The sequence below is a fragment of the Entelurus aequoreus genome, linkage group LG11, assembly GCF_033978785.1.
Source record: "Entelurus aequoreus isolate RoL-2023_Sb linkage group LG11, RoL_Eaeq_v1.1, whole genome shotgun sequence".
NCBI lineage: Eukaryota > Metazoa > Chordata > Actinopteri > Syngnathiformes > Syngnathidae > Entelurus > Entelurus aequoreus.
Window position 1 is genome coordinate 42860661 of NC_084741.1, and position 26742 is coordinate 42887402.

A 26742-nucleotide genomic window follows, 5' to 3' on the forward strand; every position below is an offset into this window, starting at 1 on the left:
CTTGCTTACAATACCTGGTAGTGTCCAGGGTGCTGGGGATTGGGGTAGTAACTTTCACTGGATCGCGGACTGGGGTAACCTGGTCTACTGGGCTGTGGCCAGAAGAAATGAAAAAAAGAGGACCGGTCAGAAGAAAAGACAAAAACAACTCAAGGACAGGGCACACAACAATCTCCCATTTTGTGTGCCTGTATGCTGTCAAACTGAACAGAGAGCATGTGTTACACACACACACACACACACACACACACACACACACACACACACACACACACACACACACACACACACACACACACACACACACACACACACACACACACACACACACACACACACACACACACACACACACACACACACACACACACACACACACACAATTGAACGACAGAATACTGGTTAGATGTGATATCATGTTACACAGTTGCAGTGTGAGTGAAGCAAGTCAGTGTTATAAAATCATGACACAGCTGCAGCCCAGCTTACTAAAAAGTTTCAGTCTTTGTCCACCACTTATCCACACTTTCAGTAAACTACTGAAGATTTGCCAAAGGGCACCATCTACTGGTGGTAATGGTGCCTTAAACCAGCAGACCTTGACTACTAGTACAGATGTGTTATTGGACGCATTCGGTTTATAAACTTACATTTAAATATTATATGCTATACTTTCGTAAAATTGCCTTGATTGAATGTTTTTTCCATGTATTTTTCTGAACCATAACTTACTTAAGTTAAGTTAAAGTAACCAATGATTGTCACACACACATTAGGTGTGGTGAAATTTGTCCTCTGCATTTGACCCATCTCCTTGTTCACCCCCTGGGAGGTGAGGGGAGCAGTGGGCAGCAGTGGTGGCCGCGGCCGGGAATCATTTTTGGTGATTCAACCCCCAATTCCAACCTTTGATGCTGAGTGCCGAGCAGGGAGGTAATGGGTCCCATTTTTATAGTCCTTGGTATGACTCGGGGTTTGAACTCACAACCTACCGATCTCAGGGCGGACACTCTAACCACTAGGCAATCATACACAAGCATTGAGCAGACACTTTTGGATGCATCACTGCAAGGCTATTCAGCTGGCGGCCCGGGGGATGAATTGGGCCCGGGAATGACACCGTACCGTACCCTGATTTCAGTTTTAAAACTTTGGAGACTAACAATTTTGCAGCAAATTCCTGTTGTATAGAGAAACTCTGACCACTGTAAACACATCGGCAGATCCTTGCATTGACATTTTAACCTTGCTAGCAAACATAGAAAACTGGAGTCCAAACTGAGGCTTTCTGCAGGCACCCCTTTAAGTACTCTCCTTTTTCATGATGTGGTTTATCTAACTAAGGTGTTGCTGTAGCTTTTTCACTTCAGATGTAGCCCAATAGTCATTTGTTCAATTTCTTTAGTTATACCAGTGGTGTATTACATTATCTGTGTCCCAGTTCTAACTCCTTCCCTGCCAATACTTTCCAAATCGCTGTGAAATGTAATATTGAACAGCTTGTGTGTAAGTTTTGTGGCACACACAATTCACTGCCTTGCACACAGACACAATCCATCACTATGAAGTTCAAAGTGCAGTGCTGACATGGAAAAACAGCGTTGCCACAAAAACATGTCACAGAGACTTACAACTAGTCTGGATTGTGGCTGTAAAAATATTTTGAAATGTGATGTGATCGACCATAGCCAAACAAAATATGGCTTTAATTCTTATTCTTTTTTTCCACTAATGCACATGGGTGCCTTGAAATATTTTTTGTTGATAGAACACTAAAGATTAATAATGATTTGAAAATTTCCCAGGATTTTCTTAACCGTACTGTAATATGTTAAACTACCCAGGAATAGCCTTTATTCTTTGTTTGTAAGACCAATGGAAGAAGGATTTGGACAAACGTCATGACCAAACTAAACATAGGTTGTGATAATCTGAGGACACATCAACACAATACCTGAAACTGATAAAAACAAATAGCTGCCATGACATGAAACACAACAAAGGTCAAACATCAACATGCTGGCAGGTGGACTGCACAATCATGCTGACTGCACAGTCACTCTCTTCGGAAAAAGTTGCAACATTCTTGGTTCGGCTCCCTCTTGGGTGGATATTTTAGCATAACCAATATAAATGAATAATTAAAACAATCAATTTGAGAATCGATAATCATAAACATCATAAACCTTGGGGTTATTAGCTCCATTAGTCTAGAAAAAAACAAATAGTTTTTCTAAGTATCGACAGTGTTATTTCGGTTTTCATACTTTTTGGCAAAAATTGTGCTCTGGTTTTTGTTGACCTCCTTAGTTATTGAGTATGATTGCAAAAAAAATCATAATAAATCTAGCACTTTGATAAAGAAGGTGATAAACAGTTGAATTCAAAATATAACTAAAAGTAGAAAATTACGAAGAAAGCATTTGTTTGGCTCTCCTCTACCATCCTCTCTCTGCTCCACGCTGTTTTTGCCAACAAGAGTCTTCAATAAAAGTAAAAGTGATGTTAAATGATCATTTATTCAGTTCCTTTGTCATTTCTATGTATTTAACTTTGTTTTCTGCGTGTAAACTATAATTATTTTTGTGTATCTGGAAAAGATTGTTCGGCTATACATTATTTCTCGTTCTTCAGTGGACTTTTGGAAAGGATTACAAGAAAAAGGGTGTTAAACTGTACAAGTTTTATGTACATGGATGATCTTGGTATCAAAATAAAAGGCACACTGATGGTTACTATAGATATAAAAGTTTACATATTTCTGCTATAGCTGAGTTGAGTTGAGTTTATTTCGAACATGCATACATACAACACGATACAGCCCAATTTCCAGTTTTTCTTTTCAACATATCCAAAAAGTAGTAGGAAGAAGCAGAGCTTAAATAATCCTACCCCTTTTCCATTACATAGCAGTTGCTAACACTTTTGTTCACTTTCTGTTCTCAATTTATTCACAATATACTCCATAAGTAATGCAATTGAAAAATAAATAAAACATTTGCGAAGTAAGTTGTTTTACTTATAGTGAGATAAATAAGATTACCAATGAATTCAGAGTATTCATAATGGTTCTTCTTCTTTGTACTTTGTAAACACTAAGTTTAATGAGTTTCTGGAATTGGATCATATTAGTACATTATTTGATGTATTTGCTTAATCCATTCCATAATTTCTGCTGGCCTGGGAACGCCTTGGGATCCCCCGGGAGGAGCTGGACGAAGTGGCTGGGGAGAGGGAAGTCTGGGTTTCCCTGCTTAGACTGCTGCCCCCGCGACCCGACCTCGGATAAGCGGAAGAAGATGGATGGATGGATGGATGGATGGCATTCCATAATTTGATTCCACATAATGATATACTAAAGTGTTGTACGTGCATATAAATGTTTTAAATTACATGTTTCTCTAAGGTTATATTTCGTCTCTTTTGTTGAAAATAATTGTTGTACATTCTTCGGTAACAGGTTAAAGTTTGCTTTGTGCATAATTTTAGCTGTTTACATATTCACTATGTCGTGAAATGGATATGATGTTGCATATGACGTCATATCTGTTTTTATTCTACGCAGCTTAATACACACGATGGTCAAGCAGCTTAAGCGTAGCATTAAAACAAGTAAGAGTGAGTGTAAAGTTTGAGCAGAAAATGCTGTACTGCTGTTCTGTTCTTGGGTGTTCTAGTCATTCAAATAGAGAGATAGGAAAGAGCTTTCATAGAGTCCAGAAAGAAGAGGTTCATGAAGGTAATAAAATCAGGGGGGAAAAAAAACTGCGTCGAAGGAAGTGGCTCTTAAAAATATCAACTTCATCATCTTGCGGAATACAATCGGACGGTGTCTGCAGTGATCACTTTGTGAAATGTTTGTTTGAACACTTGATTTGTTTGAGAAATTTTCTGTGATGCAATCAAGTTTATTCTCTACTATATTAATAGTGTTTGACAGAACTAAACGTAAAGAATTAGGTCGAATTAGTTTGTGTTCTTTTGTTGTTGCTATGCCAATAAGTATGAAGACCTGGTTGTGCAAATAAACTAACGTCATGTTAAGTCCTTGTAATAAATATTTTAATTGTTAGTTCTTTCTTTATTTTCATAACAGCAACTAAAAGCTTATAATTGTTGTTGAGCAGGAAAACCAAGTGCTTTATTCGACACAGATGACCACATTATAGAGTCTTTGGTGGTAGCATCAAGAAAATAAACGTAATAGTAATAATAAAGTAGATTACTAAATATTTTCTAGGCTCAACATCATATACTGAATCTTGATATCGCTAGCAAACATTGCTGAACAACAGGGACATTTATATCTAAATAATGAGACAAAATATGAACTTCACACCATAAAACCAACTGCAGACATGAATTGTAAATGAGACTAATATTTGTAGCAGAAGTGAACTTCAAACAAACTTATCCTTTTTGTCATTAGCGTCACGATAACAGCAGTACAGCACTCGTTATGTCAATCAAATATGGTACTTAGCAATGCAGGAATAATTCTAACTTAGTTTTTCACGCATTAATGTTCAATTTGTGGACCCCTCAGATGTAAAGACATTATGTGCCTCTAATCTTTCCTTCTTTAAATACCGTGAGGGTCAAAGTGTGGTTCAGGTGAGCAGTAACATCTTGGTGATGATAAACGGTTTAAATCTTTAAAAAAAATGTTTTTCTTAAGAGTGTAAAAATCCACTCCATCCCATTTTAAATATTTTTTTCATGTGCCTCTAAACCTTTCAAAATACGGCCAAATTTGCACTGATTCAGGTAAATAAACAGTCGCCTACTGGGGCTCTCTAGACCATCGCCTGAAACCCGGAAGTGCCCGGATGTGCCTCTAGGTCATGTGATTGCAACCCAGCTATAGGGTAAGTTTAAAAGAGCCCTATTATGCAAAACCAACATTTCTTACTAATTGGTCCCTGTTTTTATTTATTTGTGATCCCCATAAGTCCCGAAAATTTTAAATCAAACAACGGAGGCATGGCAGAATTTTTTATTACACAATCTTGCTTTCTTCCAAACTTACGGTTTGGAATTTGACAGTTTATTGACAAATTTTGCCTTAGTTATGTCAGTGGATATCTCCGTAGATAGTCGCAGTTTACTTAAAGAGCTTTGCGTGAGTCCGCCATTTTTATTCAGTTGTAGTCAATAAGTTCCTTCATTTCCTCTGTCTTCTTGATGTGGGGCAGACTGGCTCTTACATGCACATGCATACATGCTAACACAAAGTGGCCTAAGTTCTATCTTAAATCTGACAGTAGACTCGATATGGAAGCGCTAAAAACTACAACATGGCTGTTGGGGTGGAGAAGCAGTCGAAGGGAGCTTGGCCAGGTGGGCCTGGAGGAGGGCTTCAGCACATAAATAAGACTGCCCACAAAATGGAGCATTCTGAGGATATTTACGTGCCTCCACTTCGACTGCGTCATCTCGCCACCAACCATGTTGTAGTTTTTAAAAGCTTCCATGTGGAGTCTACCGACAGATGTAAGTTAAACCTATACACTACTTTGTATTAGAAATGGCAACAGCGGAGGATGCACGTGCATCTACAAGTCAGTCTTTCCCAGAACAAGATGACAGAGGAAGAGAATGCGCTTGTTGACTACAGCGTCGGACTACAATGGCGGACTCGAGTAAACTCTTCGGGTAAACCTCTACCATATATGGAGGTATCAGCTGACAACACAATTGGGAAAAAAAGTCACAAATTGGACGAATTCCAAACCGCTCGTTTGGAGGAAGTATGAAGAAAGGAAAGATTGTTTTATATATATCTTTGCCATGCCTCCACGGTTTGATTTTACATTTTCGGGACTTATAGGGATCCCAAATTCACAAAAACAGGTACCAATAGGTAAGAACATTTTGTTTTGCTTAATAGGGTCCACATTATTTGAAGCTGCTAATTAAATGAGTTTTAACGGCAGAAGTTTAAGCTGTCAAAGTTTGTGACATTAGTCTTTTTTTTTTTGTAAAGTTCTTCATCACATATGATGGTTTTGTGTTGTTCGCTTCTTTTTGAAAATATGCCCATTTAAGAGCTTGTGGTTTGAATTTTTCTATTTTCTTCAAATTAGTTCGATCCTGCGCTCGGGATCTTTCTGTGTGGAGTTTGCATGTTCTCCCCGTGACTGCGTGGGTTCCCTCCGGGTACTACGGCTTCCTCCCACCTCCAAAGACATGCACCCGGGGATAGGTTGATTGGCAACACTAAATTAGCCCTAGTGTGTGAATGTGAGTGTGAATGTTGTCTGTCTATCTGTGTTGGCCCTGCGATGAGGTGGCGACTTGTCCAGGGTGTACCCCGCCTTCCGCCCGATTGTAGCTGAGATAGGCTCCAGCACCCCCCGCAACCCCGAAAGGGATAAGCGGTAGAACATGAATGGATGGATGGATAGTTTTAAGCTTTTAGCTGACGTTCTTCTGGTAATGTTGATGTGCAGCACGTGCATGTTGGTACAAGTGTAACAATTACCATAGCAACACAGATGGTACTGGGGTAAGGTTTTAAAAGGTTAAAGTGAATATTACACCAATGTTAACTGAATTATTTAAGTAGATGTACGCAGTTTTCATGTGAATAAAATATGTAACCCAGTTGTGCAGGAGTGGTTCACAGGCTCACTTCCCTGCAATGTTACTACACAAGTATAACTAAAAAAAAAGAGTTGATGTGGAGCAGAAAAAAAGAATGTTGCAACATAATATAATGCATGTCCATTAGTGAGTAAGTATTTGTGAAATGCTAGCTATTGCGAAACGATATCACCTGCCTTTAATGGTCTGTGAGGGGAAAGTGTGCAAGAGGTTGGACAAGTTGTGTGGATAGTTACAGGAAGGTCATAGCTTTGTTTAGGTGGATAGGGAGTGATTGTTGGCGGAGTACAACCAGAGGGCATTGGGAATAGTCGGTCGGCGCATGAAAGAGAAAGAGGGAGCGGCAAGGTCCTCCCACACTGAGGTTGGAGTTGGACTGAGGCATTAGTTTGGCAGCTGTTTGGTAACAGAGAAGCTTTAAGTTTGGAATTCTGGAAGGTAAGGGAACAGGCATCTGACAATATGCAACTCAGAGAATTAGGACTGGGATGGGAAGGGAGTCGATTTAAGTGTCGAAGTAAGGGAAGGGCGCCGTTTGGTTTTGACTGGGAGGAACATGGTAGGTGGTCGTCAGTAGGGGGAATGGTCTTGCAGCTGTCAGAACAAAAGTCAGCATGAGCGTGCAAGTGCAAGCTGGACCTGGGGTTTGTGTGGTGCTGAGTGAAACAACAACTGTGATACGTTTTGCTCTGAAAAAGAGGCGAGTCGAAGGGAAAAGCGGAAGAATGAGGGGAAAAAAGGAGAGATGAAGACATTGGAGGAGATATGGGAGAGAGGGTGCAAGGAGATGGAGGAGGAGGGTTTCCAATGCAAAGGGAAAGCTGTGAGGCAAAATGCTGGTTTTGGTGGCAATGGTGAGGAGAGGAAGCGGACAGACAATCCAGACTGAAGGTGGGCTGCAGGGAAGGACGGTGACTGGGCTGCAAACACAATAGAAAGAAAAACGGTAGAGAATGCAAATAATGACTATAAAGAGGAACATAGATGCCATGTAATTATTTAGTAATTATATGGCTACTAGGTAGCCATAGCAGTGAATGGGCAAACTTTTTACAGAACTGCAAAAATACAAATAATACAATATGTAGAGAACGTTCATGTTTTTAGGAGCAGGCTTAAGACCCACCTTTTTGATTTGAATTTTACATAATATTTTTGTTGAGTTCTATTTATTTATTATAAATTTACTGTATATAATATTATTTGTACCTTCATAATATGTTTTACTTGTATTTGATCCTTTATTCCTATACTCATGGTTCTTACTATTTTACATGTTTTATTATTTTTACTTTCCAGCGCCCTTCAGAGGGAGCCCTTTGCGTCAGGGCTTATCGGCCATGGCTGTGGGAGCGCTTTGTATCAGCGTCCTGGTGGCCTTGGTCTGTTGACCCCTGGTGCAGATGGCTCCTGTGATAGTGTTTCTTCACCTAGCTCCTTTGTACTCAGCCATGCATTCATTTGTGAGTGTGTGTGCGTGTGTGGTTATGTGGGTGTGTATGTGTGTGTGTGTGTGTGTGTTTTTGTGATTGATGATGGGGGATGTGGGTCATCGGGGTATTTTTTTTTTGTCTGTAAATCACTTAGTGTTGCATTTCTTTTATGTATTAAAAACACTTTAGAAATAAAGTTTGATTGACTGATTCAGAGTCCCCTTAAAGGCCTGCGCTGCTGACCCGTCTCCGCTCGGGATGGTTTCCTGTTGGCCCCGCTGTGGACTGGACTCCCGCTGATGTGTTGGATCCACTGTGGACTGGACTTTCACAATGTTATGTCAGACCCACTCGACATCCATTGCTTTCGGTCTCCCCTAGAGGGGGGGGGGTTACCCACATATGCGGTCCTCTCCAAGGTTTCTCATAGTCATTCACCGACGTCCCACTGGGGTGAGTTTTTCCTTGCCCGTATGTGGGCTCTGTACCGAGGATGTCGTTGTGGCTTGTACAGCCCTTTGAGACACTTGTGATTTAGGGCTATATAAATAAACATTGATTGATTGATTGATACTGAAATCCACTACTACCGACCACGCAGTCTGATAGTTTATATATCAATGATAAAATCTTAACATTGCAACACATGCCAATACGGCCGGGTTAACTTATAAAGTGCAATTTTAAATTTCCCGGGAAACTTCCGGTTGAAAACGTGTAGGTATGATGACGTTTGCGCGTGACGTCAATGGTTGAACCGGAAGTATTGGGACACATTGTATCCCAATACAAACAGCTCTGTTTTCATCGCAAAATTCCACAGTATTCTGGACATCTGTGTTGGTGAATCTTTTGCAATTTATTTAATGAACAATGGAGACTGCAAAGAAGAAAGCTGTAGGTGGGATCTGTGTATTAGCGGCCGGCTGCAGCAACACAACCAGGAGGACTTTGAGTTGGATAGCAGACGCGCTATCCGACGCTAGCCGCCGACCGCATCGATGATCGGGTGAAGTCCTTCGTCGCGCCGTCGATCGCTGGAACGCAGGTGAGCACGGGTGTTGATGAGCAGATGAGGGCTGGCGTAGGTGGAGCGCTAATGTTTTTATCATAGCTCTGACGAGGTCCCGTAGCTAAGTTAGCTTCAATGGCGTCGTTAGCAACAGCATTGCTAGGCTTCGACAGGCGGCACAGCATTAACCGTGTGGTTACAGGTCCAGTGTTTGGTTCGGTGTCTCCTGATAGTAGTATTGTTGATCTTCTGTCTATCCTTCCAGTCAGGGGCTTATTTATTTTGTTTCTATCTGCATTTAAGCACGATGCTATCACGTTAGCTCCGTAGCTAAAGTGCTTCACCGATGTATTGTCATGGAGATAAAAGTCACTGTGAATGTCCATTTCGCGTTCTCGACTCTCATTTTCAAGAGGATATAGTATCCGAGGTGGTTTAAAATACAAATCCGTGATCCACAATAGAAAAAGGAGAAAGTGTGGAATCCAATGAGCCTTTGTACCTAAGTTACGGTCAGAGCGAAAAAAGATACGTCTTGCACTGCACTCTAGTCCTTCACTCTCACGTTCCTCATCCACAAATCTTTCATCCTCACTCAAATTAATGGGGTAATCGTCGCTTTCTTGGTCCAAATCGCTCTCGCTGCTGATGTAAACAATGGGGAAATGTGAGGAGCCCTTCCACCTGCGACGTCACGCTACTTCCGGTACAGGCAAGGCTTCTTTTATCAGCGACCAAAAGTTGCGAACTTTATCGTCGATGTTCTCTACTAAATCCTTTCAGCAAAAATATGGCAATATCGCGAAATGACCAAGTATGACACATAGAATGGATCTGCTATCCCCGTTTAAATAAAAAAAAATCATTTCAGTAGGCCTTTAAAGATCCCATTTTATGCAAAAACTAGTTAGTAATGATGTTGAGCCTGTTTATGACCAACATTCATTTATTATTTCCTTGCTTGTTTTGTCATAGAAGATGCGCCCGAACAGTATTTTAAACAGGTTTTAAAACTGCCATTTTAAAACCTGCCATTAAAACTATTTCAGGATTTATTTTGTTCCGGCCAAGTTCCGGGTGAGGCGGTTGTGTTTCTGTGACTTTGCAATCATGGAAAATAATCTAAGGCCTTGTTCTCACTGCAGGTCAATTCCAAGTTTTTTCCCATATGCAACCTGTATTGGATAGTTTCATATCAGTGTAAACAGTGCAATTCCGAATGTTTAATATCCAACTCAGGCCTCTTTCGTATGTGGAGATAAATAATATATACTGTATATGTGATACGTCCGCAATGTGAATGTCGCAATCATCCGACCAGAATGTCATCAAAAAGTGATAAGCGTCATAATTATTCGCCAAAATAGACAGTTATAAATAGTAAATAACTGACAAGCAGCAGAAAACAGGTAAAAATAAAATGTTTTAGCAACTCACGTGAAACTTCCAGCACCCCTGTCTCCGACTGCTCTTCAAGCAGACATCAAAGCAAAAATCTTGGGATCAGTAACTGTTGACTTTGATTGCACAAGATCCTTGTAATTGCCAAAAATGCGGCAGTACTGAGTTGAAGCCATTTTTACTTCTAAACACTGCAGTGCGTGTGACGTCATGAGGTCATGTCTGCATGCGCGTCAGATTGCATTCACATTATAAATCTAATTTTTTTTGGGTAATATGAATGGCAACTGAAAAGATCGGATTTGAAAAAACCAAAACGAATTGGACATCCGACACTGCAGTGTGAACGTAGCCTAACTCTAACATTTGTCAATGTATTAAGACAGCCCTATTAAAGAATAATCGTTCTTAGCCACATCACGCTTCAAATATATTCAAACATTTTAAAATAAAACGTTTTTTCTATATCCCTATATATATGGGACGGCGTGGCGAAGTTGGTTGAGTGGCCGTGCCAGCAATCGGAGGGTTCCTGGTTCGATTCCCACCTTCTACCAACCTAGTCACGTCCGTTGTGTCCTTGAGCAAGACACTTCACCCTTGCTCCTGATGGCTGCTGGTTAGCGCCTTGCATGGCAGCTCCCGCCATCAGTGTGTGAATGTGTGTGTGAATGGGTGAATGTGGAAATACTGTCAAAAGCGCTTTGAGTACCTTGAAGGTAGAAAAGCGCTATACAAGTATAACCCATTTATCATTTATCATTTATATTGGCCCTGCGGTGAGGTGGCGACTTGTCCAGGGTGTACACCGCCTTCCGCCCGACTGTAGCTGAGATAGGCTCCAGCGCCCCTCGCGACCCCGAAGGGAATAAGCGGTAGAAAATGGATGGATGTTTTTTTTTTTTTCCTTTTCCACATATTTCTAGTGGCCAACACACATCCAACACACTATTGTGGGACCTCTGAGACTTATTTAAAATGGTTGAAAAAGTACAACAAAGGATCTTTAAAAAAACAAATGTCTCAATATCATGTGTTTTTTCATGACATAATGTAGGTCTTTGTATGAAATAGCCATGAGGAGGAACTAACAGATGTTTAAGATGGCTGTAAGCTGGGATAAAGTAGCCAACAGCTGGGGCAACAAATTGTTGAGTGTTGGCTTACTGACTCTAGACTGCAGGTAAGTAATGCATATTTTTCCAGTTACACTACTTAAGGTACTCAGCTGTCCTTGCTCATGTTGGTATGTTTGGTCTTTGTAATGTGTTTGATTGAAAATGACCAGTAAATCTGGTAGAATCTGAATTATATCACAACTTCCACAGTGAATGATGCGTAGTCGGACTATGCAATGTGTACTGATTTTAGAGATTAATTCAACCTAAAACACAGAGACATGTGGTCTTACTTTTGGTGGTGCTTCATCAGATCCTCCCGAGTCCCAAGAAACGGTGACCTGCCTCCTCATCTCCATCCTGTTCCTCTCCTTCTGCTGAAGCTTTTCCTCCTCTAGTATGGTACTGCAAAAGGAGAAAAAACAATATGTGATAGGTTTTCTACTGCTGCACTAGTCAGCAGACATGGTCTCCTAATGTCCAGTGTTGTAGTCCAAAAGCATACGGTTTTGAACCATTAAGCACTGGTATTCTTGTATAATGTGGCTCAGGTATAATAAAACCTATCCAGTGCAATGAAAAGCATAATGGCATCTTGATCAATCAGGTCTTTAAAAGCACTTGAACGAGCTCGATAAAGATAATATGACACACATGCGCACTTGTAATAAATCTTTTCAACAGATGCTGCCCCATGAGCACGCATCTTTAGCAGACCGTTATTGTAACATAACCGTATGCTAATGTGATTACATGAAGACAGAGCAATAAAAATGCTCTCTGAGAAATGCTAGTGTCAAAACAGTGCACCTTCATAACTCGACCCTGTAATAAGTGCAGTAAAAGAAATCTGTTCCAGCTTTAGAAACATGAAAGCACTTTCCATATCCTACCGTGGAAAGAGAATTTCCTTGCTACATAGGTCCTTCTTAACCAATTCCCTGTCCCTGCTAATCCAAACCGTTAAGCTTCTCGAAAGAGCTGATGGTTCCACAAAACAGAAGTTGTTCAGAGGATCAAGCACACACTCTTTCTGCTGTCCTGTCCTCAACATGCTATTTTCAGCAACATCATTACCCTCCTGTACTGTTGTCTCCCACCATGTGTGTGTGTCCGTGCACCTGCTCTAGTCTGTCTCTTGGCAAGCTTTGTCCTTTATCCCCATTAAATCGCACATTTGAATGACAGTATCAGTGGTAACATTCGTCAAGTTTCCTGCTGAGATCATTTGCGATATACTGTGATTACCTAGTAACAACAATTTTAAAAATGCAGGACATCTATGTAGTTATTTATGTGCTTTTGTCCAACTGTCACCTAATTCATAATACACTAAGTGCTTGTGTTACTAGTGACATTAGCTTGTGATATATCAGCAAAGCAAAGGTTGAACTGACTTTACTTTTAGCTTGGATCCTGATTGGCACATTTTTTCCTTTCAATCATGTATCTGGTTATGACTACGACTATAGTTTGTCATCATTGAGTTTATGGTAAAAAAAAAAACATTGTAGTGTATCGTCTGGCTAGCACAGTCCTTCTCAAATAGTGGGGCGGGCCTCCCTGGGGAACATGCTTTTTTTCCTGTACCAAAATATGACGAAGCGTATGTACCACTTAGCTTCACTGTAACCACGGTGGGAGACGAGGAAAGTGTTGTTTCTTTAATGTTAATAAGCTTACAATGTTATGTAGAGGTATAGTTATCACAATTTTATAGACAAATTATACTATTTATAGTCACGGTGGAGAGTGGAGGGGCGCACAATATATTCTTCTTTCTAGGGGGGTGTAACAGAAAATATTTGAGAAGCACTGGGTTAGCAGCAGCTGTTAGCCTTTCCTACACATATGCAGGCAGAAGACATAACATAAGTGCCAGGCCTCTAACGGAAGGGAATTTTTGTGTATATGTAATTGGCAAAGTATATCATCAGCAGTGTGTAGGTTACACCTGCTGTTTTAATAACAGGTTTTTATTATTCTTGGAACAAATTGTTTTATTTAATTTTACTTAAAGGGGACCTTTGATGATTTTAATCTACATTTACAACACTTGATGTCTGGATAATATGAATTGGGTATGCTTTGGAGTAAATGTTGCATACATTTTGCTCCACAGTCAGTTTTATAACCGGCTCTTTAAGTCTGTCTGCAATATGTTTTATTCTGAAGGCCTTTTCCGATTGCAATGAAAGCATGCCCCTCTGAAAGTATCATAATTTATGTTTTAATAATGTCAACTGTTTTAAATATATATCTTGAAGTTGTCATCGCTATTTTCTTTCCGGACACAATGAAAAATAACCTTAATAAACATTTTATAAATGCATCCACACACATTAGGTACACTTACACACTAGCCGATCGATTCTGACTTTGCATAAAAAACTGCTTTTAGCAGCACTTACGCCAGTGTATGTGACACGTCAGTGGTGTCTTAGTTATTATATACATTACAGCATACCACAATTAGATAAAAATAATACTTTATTTTTATGTTTCCTCTTAGCTTGAAGCCTCTGGATGAAAGCTTCACTTAATGTCTAAATACATTCATCCACCTGATGTCACGACGTAGCCAGATTGTAAAACTCCACAAACAGAGGCATCCAAAACTGTTTGCAAGCTTAGGCCAAAATACATGAACCTTATGATGTGAGGCGTTGAAATTGTTTAACACTTGTATCAAACATTGTAACATTTATACGTCTTTAAAAATACGACATTCATTATAGCCTACTTTTGCGGACTCACACAGCACTGTTGTTGCAACTCGCTCTCCTTGTCCCAAAGCGTTCCTCGCCGGCCTAGGTAAGTGGATTTCCACTGCCCTGGTTCTACTGGCTGATGGCCGACATCACCAGTGAGCCTCGCCACGTATCATTCAAAATCTCACAGGAGGAACGATCACATTAATCTACTTGATTTAGGGGGTGTAATGGTGGTAACCTCACCTCCTAGTAACATCAACACTCCCTCCCACCAAGACCACACCACCATCTGGAACAACAAGGGCTTTGTTTATTTATTCAGACTGAGACAACACCAAGCTTTAGTGTAAAAACTCTTCTCACTTGAGAGATATCCAGTGTAGACAATTGGCAGCAAATTGATATAACTACGTAAGACCTTAACTGAAATGTAAAATAATTTGTAATCATGTGGGAATACTAATTGTCCTATGAGTTTTGCTCAAAATGCTTTGGGGGACATGCTAGCATAAATGCAACACAAATATCCTCCACGTTTTATCATTAGACATATGACCAAAAATGTTTTGATTGATGGCGGCCATGTTTTTCAACTAATCTTGCTCAAATTTTACACACATTCTTGTCAGTGTCCTAAAAGTATGTATCAAATTGTGTGGCTTTATCAAATTTTCTTGTAATCAGACCATATTTTCGGTATATTAGATGGAATCTTTACCTGCGATTTGACTGAATACCCTAGGAGTTTCAGTGAGTGTTTTGTAGAGTGCTTTGAGCTGTGTGAGAAATTTCAATTTATGGGGTCACACTTTGGGGTTTAGAAACAGTGTGGTGTATTTGGCAGAAAAATAATAGCACAAGCAACTCAGTAGGTGTTTGTGTGCAACGTTTGGCGAGTAGAAGAATATTATATACAACAGCTTTCATTCTTCTGGTAAAACGTTTTACATTGTCATTCCCTAATTGCATAATTGACCTTGACACATTTGATTCAAATTAGACATATAATCGAACTTTGTTAGGTATCTTCTTTTGTGTTTTTTTATTGTCACAGGCTTGAGTGCTTTCGGTAACGGTGAGAAGCACAGAACCGCTGCCCATTGTTCATATTAGTTTTCAAAAGTCTCCATTAACACCAGAAAAAGTCACATTTGTGGCTAGCCGCATTTTTTTCTTTTAAAGATGATCTAGAGATGACTGAATACCTGCTAAATATAGAACCTATGTTGCTAATCGTCAATGCTGACGCCATGTCTTCATTCTCTGGTAAACTAGGTGGTTATGAAGAAGCAGTTACGTAGCCTTCTACTGTACAGACAAGCTAACAACAAGCTGCATTGAGACAGTCCCATTATAATGTGTTTATTAGTGAGGCTATAACAGGTAGCACTAAATTTGATTGTGCCGATCCAGAGTTATAGTATGGAAAACACTAGATTTGTTTTTACATGATTTCTTTGTTTTTGCCCAACTTCCCACAAAATAATGTTCATATGTCTCAACGTATCGTTTAGTAAAACGCCAGCTGATATTAAATAGCTCACTAAAGGGTAAAATAATATTTGATTAAACTCTTAGTATTTTTTAATTGTTCAACTCAGACATGATGCTTCCATTTAATGACACATTAGCACAAAATAGTACAAAGACAACAGCAGCACTGTTCAAGTAGCGATCTGCTTCAGAAGTAAAGAACAATTTAAATGCTGACAGTCATATAAATAAAACACACAATTATTTATTTTCGTCAAAGTAGCTCAAATAGTGATTAAAAACCTGCACTAGATAGAAATGCATACTGAAATTTAAGATGCAGATGAACAAACATGTTTGATACAAAATGTGAGTTGTGGATACTAACATTTTGTTAATGCTCTTCCAAAAACGTATTTCCTTTTCTAGATTGAAATAAGATATGAAAATAAACATTACAAAAATTAGTAGCTCTGTACTATTTTTATTTAGTAAAAGTTGGAGTTGAAGACCTCTGGTTTAGGTATATATTATTCAAAGTTCCATGAGAATTTGCATATAGCGTAATAAAAAAACATCCCCAACATACTATAGGTAATTCGAAATCTGGATAAAACTTCACATTTGGTAAAATGTACCATAGTCAATCCCTTCAAACAAGGTCACATGCATTTTTAATTAAACCTTGGAGGTCTGTGCTCCCTGACTGTGTTCATTGACTGTGTCAATTAAGGTTTTCTTCAGTACTTTTAAGTCCCAGTTGGTGTATATCAACTGCAAGGTGAAAAATTATTCATTGACAGTAATGTTTGAGATTGAGATGCCTACATTCATACATCAGTGCAGTCAATGTACTAACCTGATGCAGCAATTTGTCTTATAGATAAAGAGACAGATAAAGAAGTTAGTACTTTACCTTAAGAAGAGCACACTAATACCAGCAGTGTTTCCTCTCAACATCCACTTCTACAGCCAATAAAATCCACAAATGAGGTGCACTTAGGGACCAAGTTAAATAACTAATTCCAGCATTGCTAACAAGACAAAACCTAATTCTCCCAGTAGCGTGCTATAAAGCAGCAGAGAAATCAGCAAAGTGTGACAAAAACAAGTGAGCAAGCTTCCACCACTTGCAGACAAGCTCTTTCGAAGCGCACTCCTTTTTTTCCTACACTTATTCTCTCTCACTATTCCGTCTTTTTCTGTGTCTGTTGGCAAGCTGCAACTCCTGGCAGCTGCCCACTGTTTAAACACACACACACACACACACACACACACACACACACACACACACACACACACACACACACACACACACACACACACACACACACACACACACACACACACACACACACACACACACACACACACACACACACACACACACACACACACACACACACACGCACACACGCACACACACATCCACACAGACATGTTGGTCCTCTGTCTCAGAAAACTGTGAGGGAAGCTGAGAGCTGCATATTTGGCAGGCGTGACCTATAATTGATATTATAATATAAAAGTTTTCCAGACCAAAGGAGAACCCTTTGCCCTTTAATAAGATCGACAACTTCCTCTTGTTAATACTGTCAATGACTTTACGTGATGGCATGAGAATTAGGAAATATTTTAGTTTCGCATTGACCGCCAAGCATGTGTGCAACAAATATGCTGACGTGCATGAATTTGAGCAGTGTGGCTGCTTTGAAATGAAAGTATGAGGCACAACAAGGAAAAAAGGGTATATAGGAGGAGTAGAAGAATACAACTACGGAAAGAAAAGCTGACGCAATTAAACAGGAGGTACAGTATCACGAAGGAATTTAAGGTGTGAGTCATACTGGTTTGGAGACAACTCATAAAACCGCTGCAGTTAAATACGTACTCTTATTTTCCTATTTTACCATTTCAAAGAGAGAAAAAGAGACAAAATATATGTGTCTAAAGGAAACTCTTAGTGTCATACTTATTTTTATTTATGCAAATGTGCAAAATCTAACATTAAGGATTAGCTAAGGGACCACAAGTTAAACTTTGCAGCAGCATCAGCAACTATAATGATACTACTGTACTGTGACGGGAATAGAGTACCAGAGTAATCACAGTGACCCCTGTTGTCCAAAAAGTGGAAGAAATATTACATTTAAATATTTTTATATTTAAAATTGGACTTCTGTAAAAGTAATGCGAGTGTGGTAACACGTGAAGGTAAATGCGTGAGATTAGCTAGGTTTAGGGTTGTGTGGAAAATCTATAACAGCTGTGTTTTCACAGGACAAATCTTTTTAAGCTTCTTTCATGCAACCTGTTTTGCTAAAAGTGACAAATCTCACGCATATCAATGACAAAGGGAACCATGTAGTAGATGATTCAATCTTAGAAGGAAATATGACCATGGTTGGCGACGTCAGACGGTAGATTTACTGCAGAAGTATGAGTCAGTTGTGCAGTCTACTATTAGAACACAAAGGTTGGAAAATTGACATAGCAACATTGTGGGCTCAGTGGCTTTCAACACACAGGATACAAAAATGTAATGTGTATACAAGACAGGTAAAGGAGATTCTCAAGATTAATTCAGACATTGCAGAAATAGTGTAGTACTGTGCAAAGGTATCGTTGGATATGTTGAAAGTTTTCAAAGTGGGAGGCACCAAAAGATTTTAAGAGGTGCAGTAGCTTCAGAAAAATAAAACCTGCTAAGCCAACTTGATTTATAATAAATTGAAAATTAATACATTAGTAAACAGAGTTCTGGAGTCGGACCAGAAAAACATATACAATCTATCACCCGCGAGGGGGGGTTCACTGTGCCATTTGAAGACACCTAATGTATGTTGTTTTAGAAATACTTTAATTACCACATTTGTGTCACTTAGTTCTTGTCCACACAAGGAAGTTTTTAGGACTAAACAGTAAAGTATTGTATCGTTTCGACCTTCCATCTTCATGGCAAAATTGTTCTGGGTTAGCTGCAACAATATGTAATATCGCGCACAAAATGAGTATGTGCAGTGTGGTTTTTACGCGCAAATATATTGGCACTGTTTCGAAGCCATAAGAACCATGCACGCAACAACCGGTAACTACAACAATGATGAAACACAGAGCTGTGTTTGTGCTGCTATTAGCAAGCAACTCTCGTTTTTTGTGTCCATTCATCATCTTCTTCTTGTGTTGGTTTGGTGTGTACTGTAGCTGAAGACAACTCGACTTTATGTGCACGTGCTCTTCTCATTTCTATGTAGGTGTAGAAAATAACATAGTTTTCACTCAGTGATTTGTTGCCGTCTGGACATGACGTAACTATTCATCCGATACATGTGTGGAGGATGGGATTTTTTCTCAACCCGCCAAACAACTGGGCCTTAGCAGAACACAGACCTCCACAAGGCTGATTTGTTAATAATATAATAGTTGTATTTGTGTTAATATTTGCATATGTTAAAAACTCTGGTGTAAATTTGTGTTGTAATAATCACTAATTGTGTCAAAACAACTGATGTGAAAAGGTTTACTATTACAAATAAAAGTGTGCCTTTGCACAAAACAGTATACCTTAAGAATTCCCACATAAAGATCTTTCAAACCACAATTTAAATTAAATACCTGAGCTGGGTTTTCAGTTCATTGAAGCGCGGCCTTTTGCTGGGATCATACGACCAGCACTTCGTCATCAAACTGTAGAGGGTAGGGGGGCACTGCGGGGGCATGGCCAGTCGTTCTCCGTTTTCTATCCTGCCAATGACGTCATTGTTTTTCACACCTTGGAAAGGCTTAATGCCGTACATTAAAATCTCCCACATACAGACACCTATGCAAATGCAAAAAAAGACACAAAAATGTAGCCAAATATTAGTGAGTAAAGGGTGAACAGAAAAATATTTACTATATTATGTAATACTATGGTACATGTGGAACTTACCAAACATCCAGACATCACTGGCTGTGGTAAATCTTCTAAAATTGATAGACTCAGGAGCCATCCATTTAATAGGCAGCTTTCCCTTAGATGCTGGGAGACATAAATGAAACAAATTGTTACGCTTTAGCAACAATTATGTTAAATGCATGGAAATTGCTATTTTTACCTTTGTAGTAAGAACTGTCTTCCATGTACCGTGACAGACCAAAATCACCCAGCTTCACACAATCCACGGTGGATACCAGGACGTTCCGTGCTGCTATGTCCCTGAAGAGGGAAAAGATACAACTCTTTCACACAGAGATCCCACAAAATTGGAGCATCAGCGCTAAAACAACATAACCGGCATTTATGTGTCTCAACCTTTTACATATAGAACACAGAGCGACGTGGCATCCCATAATCAGATAATGTGTGAAGACGTCTGTGCCGTGTCTGGTGGGACGTAAAAAATACTTGTCACGGGGCAACAATTGTTCTCTGGGTGGGAAAAGTGGGTCTTGGGTGTTAAAATTCTATTCCTGTTTCACCTTTCACACAATGCAACGTCCTCTCTTATGGTTCTAATACTACCTGCGAAGCCATCCACTTTGTCCCCAGGTGCTCTTCGGAATAAAAAAACACTTTTGGAGGCAGTGTCAAAAGGGTATACTGTACAGCTGACCTTAAAGTCTCCAGCAGGTGGCGATAGTCAGGAATGTCACAGTCATGTTTGATTATTAGTATTACAAGTTACTAGACACTACAATTTATCACTCCACTTCAAGATCATAATGTCATAAGATTAGTGTTTTCATACCCACCATTGTTCTCTGAGTAATTTAATTTGATCTAGCCTTTTCTAACATTCCACTCTACAAAATAATAAAAGTATGTGCTATGATTCGAGCTGATATCGTGTCAGATTAATATTAGTATCGGCCAATACCCAACTATTGTATGGGAAGTGAAAAAGTTCTATTGGTACATCCCTAGATAGTATAGTTATGTAAAAGCTTCTTAATCAATTTCCATAAAAGTGTCAGGAGGGATGGGATGAGAATGAATGGCCAAATTAGTAATGCTGTGATTCAGACAAGAGGGAATGTGGATATGTTTTGATTTTTACTTCCAAATAGAAAACGACAACAACATGCGACGTTATTTGGTAAAATGTAAAAAGTTAACAAAACTGCAAGCTCATCCATCCATCCATTTTCTACCGCTTGTCCCTTTTGGGGTCGCGGGGGTGCTGGAGCCTATCTCAGCTGCATTCGGGCGGAAGGCGGGGTACACCCTGGACAAGTCGCCGCCTCATCACAGGGCCAACACAGATAGACAGACAACATTCACACTCACATTCACTCACTAGGGCCAATTTAGTGTTGCCAATCAACCTATCCCCAGGTGCATGTCTTTGGAGGTGGGAGAAAGCCGGAGTACCCGGAGGGAACCCACGCAGCAGATAGTTTTTATTGTATCGACGTTAGGGCCCTTTCAATGCTACACAACACACTTTCTGAGGCCGTCCGTCTGTCACATTTTGTGTTTGCTTTCAACTGGAATGCTTTGAGGTCATACCTTGAAAGTAGCAAGTGCATAATTTTCAAACTTACCAGCCAACTGGAATGCAAGTTAAATTCCATACAGATAAGGTAACCTACCTGTGTACAAAGCGTTTGCTCTCCAGGTAGGCCAATGCCGTGCTGAGCTGGTAGGAGTACAGGATGAGAGTAGCCAGGTCTAGGCTGTACTTTCTCACTTGCAGGAAGGAGCGTAACTATGAACGGCATTTGAGTTTACCATTAGATTCAAGGTAGAGGAGTAACAACACATAATACACCATCAATGGTTATCTTACCTCTCCCAGTGTGCAAAGCTCCATGATGATCCAGACTGGATTCTCTGTAATGACGCCCATCAGTTTCACAATGTGAGGATGGTCAAACTGACGCATGGTGACTTGAGGTGACGAAAGAATGGGTTTTCATTAGTATTCACCTCCGAAGCTTCTGAATGTGATCTTTTGAGCGCAAACACTAATGAAGAACTTACGTGCTTCTTGGAGAAATTTCTCCCTGACACTGTCTGATGTTGAGTTCTTACATGTCTTCACAGCTACTGACAGTGCCGGGTTCTCCTGCAGGATACAGACACACCAAAACATTGTCACACTTAGTACTCATGAGATATGTTATGGTTATAATTGATTTCGAACATGCATACGATTACAATGTGGTACGTCAAATATTTCCAGTTTCTCATTACAGTGTGTCCGAAAAGAAGTTGGAAGAAGCAGAGCTTATTTAATCGTACCTCTTTCATAGCGATTATAACACAGTTAATTGATCACTTCCTGTGCTTAATTTGGAGCACAAATTAAATAAATAAATAATCAATACATTTCACATGAATGGTTAAGTAAGTTGTGATTCACATAAGGAGATGAATAAGATTATCTATTTTTTTTAATAAGGTTCAATATGTTTATCACGATTCTTCTTCCTTATATTTTGTAAACACTTTGAGTTTGAACTTTTTCTTAAACTGGATTATATTAGTACTTTGTTTAATTTATTTGCTCGATCCATTACATGATTTAATTCCACATACTGATAAACTAAAGGTTTTAAGTGTTATACGTGCATACAAATGTTTTAAGTAAAATTTTTCCCTAAGGATGTATTTCTCTTCTATTGTTGAAAAATATTGGATGGCAGGTTATAGTTTGCTTCGTACATAATTTTAGCTGTTTGCAAATTCACCAAGTCATTGAATTTGAATATTTTTGGGTTTGAATGTTTTCTATATTCAACATTATGTAATATTGTAACTGATCTTTTTGAACACACAGATAATGAATTAACTTTACTTTTGTAGTTATTTACCCATATATCTACACAATAACTTAGATATGGTAACACTAGTGAGCAGTACAGAAAATTAAGTGATTTTTTGTCCAAATATATTTAACTTTGCTCAAGTATTTCTTCCCACCCTATGCTGTATATTTTTATATGGGATTTCCAGTTAATTTTATCATCTTATATCAAACCTATAAATTCGATTAAATGTACTGTTTTCCTTGTCTATTTCTGTCTTTTTTACTGTTTCCAAATAGCATTATTTTACTTTTACTGAGATTTAAAGATAGTCTGTTTTTGTCAAACCATCTCTTTAATTTATTTATTTCTTCTGTTATTATTTGTATTAGCTTCTGTGTGTTCTCTCCTGAAAAAAACACAATTGTACAAGTAGAACTAACTTTAAGTCCTTTGTAACTTTATATATATATATAGTATACTGTATATATTTATACAGTAATTGAACAATTTTGGTCCGAGTATTAACCCTGGGGTATGCCACAGGATATATATAGAGCTGTTAACATGTGTTCGCCTAGCTTCACATATTGCTCCCTTTTGGTTAAGTAGCTTCTTACCCAGTTCAAGGTCAAGCTATTGATGCCATACCATTCTAATGTGTTAATTCAGATATTATGATTAATTGTGTCAAATGCTTTCGTTAAATCCATAAACACTACAGCTGCACACTGTTAACCATCTATTGCATTAGTAATTTCCTCGGTTATTTCGATTGCCATCGTTGAGATGTTAGATCGCTATTCGAATTGGCTGTTCACAAGTGTTCCACTTTTATTTATGAATTGGTCCAATCTGTTGTTAAAAATGTTTTCAATGATTTTAGAAAATTGTGGAAGTAAGGAAATAGGTCTACAGTTTTGTAGTCTTCTAATGTAATCCTTTATCCCAAATGCACATTTGAGGTTGAGGTTGTTTTAAGTGTCTGAAAAAAAGAGTGTAATGATTACCGCCATGTGTATTTAATCCCCAAGTATTTTAGGAACTGAATGAAATAGGATCCACTACTAATGTGACTTAATGTTAATTACAATGCTTTAAGGATTAGGATTTTATTCTCACATTAAACCATTTAACTGTAGCCAGGGGACCATTTACAGGGGACTTTATTTAAATAAGATTTAAATTTAAGCTTCTTAATGTCACCATGTGTTGGGAGCTTTGTGCACATTATGTCACACACAGAATTACTGTGCCCTTCTTCTCTCCTGTTCTGTACATATGCAGTTATGTACGTGTAATGAGTGCTTTTGTGTTTATAGTACTGTAAATTGTGTATATTACACTGCAGACAATAAATTGTACCCTGGACACAATTCATAAATAAAACTTTACGAGTGAAAGAAAATCTGAGCAAGTGTAACAATGTTGAGCGATAGAAACACACAATTTAGAGCACAATATTGTACTCGTATTTTTGTGTTTGTTTGTTTACCGGGCTGATGTAGACTCCTTGGTGGACGTCCCCAAACTGACCCTCACCTATGCAGCGGCCCAACTCAATGCGGTCCCTCTGAATCTCATAGTCCTGTGCTGAATACACAATACACATGGACATGAACACAAGCGAACGCACACAAAAAAGGCAGTTGAGTAAAAAAGGGATCAAACATACAAACCAATACACACACATTTGCATTTACCAAGCTTGTCAGAGAAGTGTGCGCAAGACTTACAATATAATTTGAGTGTGATTCTGCAGAGACATTCTTGCAAATATTACATTTTCATGGCGGAAAATGTTGTACGAACTAGTTATGAGTGTAATAATATGTATCAAGTTATCAATTGATTATTCTACCCTGGCGAGCTTGGTTGCAGTCAACATGCAATTAAAGCAGAGCATGAGCCAGTTTCAATTATTTTGTATGAACATGAGGTGGTACACAAAACAATACGTTGATGGTGCAAATGTGAGACTGACTTTGTTTTTGTCTTTTGCTCATTGTTCTCACTAAAATGTTTTTGCTTTTGTTCCTCAAGCCAATATGGTCCAAACTGACAATACAAGCACAAAGAACAGGGGTTGGGGTAATACATTCAGGTCTTCATTTACGGTTGCAAGCAAACATAAAATGATCACAACCACCACCAAATCAAAGTACCACCACGATATAACCAGACTTATGGTGTGTTCAAATTGTTACCTTGATCTAGTCCATAGTATTCTGGGAAAATTGGTTATTCATAGGAGACAAAATAACTAACTGTGAGTTCAACAGCAACCACATTTGGAATATTTCAGAATGATTGATTATAGACCAAACTGCCTCAAACTATAGTGTCTTTTGTAAAAATAAAAAAAAAGCAAGACTTTGGTAGTATAGATAATCACAATATAGTTTGGGTACCTCTTTTTAAAAAAAACCCTGAAGATACACAGTAATATCCTGATATTTATTCCCATCACATGTACATCAATTCATCTTCATCTTGTGACACCCAAACAATACAAAAATATCATGCAGGCTTATAAATATACAAGACAATGTGTGATTTCAGTGCTTCCCCTTTTGGGGTAAGTTAACTAAGTGTGACCACAGAGTGTCTTTGGTCTTCAGTTAGGTATCTAAAACACTTAAAAGGGGACCTATATAAAATTAATGTACATTTAAAACACTTACTTCCTGATATGTATTGGATATGCTTTAGTGTAAATTTTACGTAATTTTGCTCCACAGTTTATAACCTGTTTTTTGAGTCTGTCTGCAAGATGTTCGATTCCTATTTTTTGTGTTTCCTCACAGCCTGAAGCAGACAGGCAGATGCCTTCAAAATGCTTTTCGTGCCTTGTTTCAACAATAATTATCATGTTGATAATATGCATTCTGTGTTACACAAAACTGCCTGAATGTATGATTGTTTTCATCATAAACCATGTAAGTATGTCTCCTTTTAAAAGTAATTGTTACATCAAGACATATATAAAGGTTGTGTGCATGTGTTTGACCAAAAAATATAGTAATCTGAAATATTCCTAAAATAATACATGTTTAAAAGTGATGGAAGCATTTATAATAAAATTTGAAATTTAAAAAAAAAAGAAAAGACATAACTCTGAGCTGAATCCTACTTCACTACGAGCATGAAGAGCGAGAGAGACGCTAAAGACCAAATGACACACACATGCACGCACGTATGGCTCCTTTGGACCGTCCACACACTTTACCACACACTTTAAACTAACCCCGGCATGCAATCTACAAAGTCTGATCAGAAGTGATTCGATACATACACGACTTGCAATTTGTTTCAGCATTTGGATGCTTGACTACTTACTTGAAGGCATTGTATAGGTGTCTTCCTCATCTATGATCTCAGCATAGTCGTCTGTTTCTATAGAGCCATGGAGAAGTAAAACAGACCAAAACACAGGATATTAGGCCTCAACTGATACATGAATTTACATAAAAACAATACTCAAAAGAAAGCACATATCTTGACAATTGTAGCAGAAGAACATCGATGGACAAAATTACCTTTCCTAAAGAATGCCACCATATCCAACATGGAGTACATGCACAATTAGAGTCAAATGTGCACACAAGTGAAGGGGACTGCACAGAGTGATGTGCAATGAAGAGAGGCAGACACAAAGAGGAAAAGGGAGGGATGGAAACAGTTGTTCTTTCCAGAATGTGTCACACAAAAACACGTTGAGTCATGGAGAAAGCATCATCATTTACAGACGCGCACAGAGATCCTCTGCTCGCATGCGTTACAATCAAACACAAGAGATGGTATTGTTTACCATCGCCACTAGTGTGCCCTGCAGACGCCACATGCACCATGAGATGCATACAGAGAAGGGAGGAGAGAGTTTTAAAGGTTAGTATGCATGAACATGTATCATCAATTCTACGCTCATTTTCATGTCATCCTGAGTAACTGGGGGTTAGTCAGAGGTTAGGAAAGAGTCAATGCAGAGACTAAGTGGCAGTGACGAAAGCGCTCCATGCAAACATCTGGTCAGTGAGAGACCCTTCACTGCGAACAGAGGGGGCTTTCAGGGTGCACACTCTTGTCTACAAAGCCTTCAGCTACTCAGCGGTCATTCACAACATTGAAAGCACCAGAGAGAGACAAACAGTGAAGGCCACAGTGAGTCTTCTACCTGACACACAAACTGCTCTGGTTCGCACTCCCTCCATCCGTTTTTCCATCCGCCTCTCGTGATTTGACACTCTGCATTG

General features: G+C 39.0%; 1 protein-coding gene across 17 annotated transcripts in view; it reads right to left on the reverse strand.

The window, feature by feature from the left end:
- LOC133660156 (focal adhesion kinase 1-like) overlaps positions 1 to 26742 on the reverse strand; it is a 104261-nt gene that overhangs the window by 26117 nt on the left and 51402 nt on the right. For 11 of the 17 annotated variants that reach the window (XM_062063362.1, XM_062063357.1, XM_062063358.1 and 8 more), the window contains 13 exons: positions 26664 to 26734; positions 26301 to 26318; positions 25829 to 25885; positions 24697 to 24717; positions 23985 to 24082; positions 21723 to 21807; positions 21529 to 21629; positions 21332 to 21447; positions 19855 to 19955; positions 19689 to 19778; positions 19373 to 19577; positions 11864 to 11975; positions 15 to 92 (listed from right to left, as the gene is read on the reverse strand). In XM_062063362.1, the coding sequence (XP_061919346.1) occupies positions 15 to 92; positions 11864 to 11975; positions 19373 to 19577; positions 19689 to 19778; positions 19855 to 19955; positions 21332 to 21447; positions 21529 to 21629; positions 21723 to 21807; positions 23985 to 24082; positions 24697 to 24717; positions 25829 to 25885; positions 26301 to 26318; positions 26664 to 26734 (1153 nt within the window). The remainder of the gene's footprint in view (positions 1 to 14; positions 93 to 11863; positions 11976 to 19372; positions 19578 to 19688; positions 19779 to 19854; positions 19956 to 21331; positions 21448 to 21528; positions 21630 to 21722; positions 21808 to 23984; positions 24083 to 24696; positions 24718 to 25828; positions 25886 to 26300; positions 26319 to 26663; positions 26735 to 26742) is intronic. The other 6 variants (XM_062063365.1, XM_062063352.1, XM_062063364.1 and 3 more) reach the window with 3 other exon arrangements.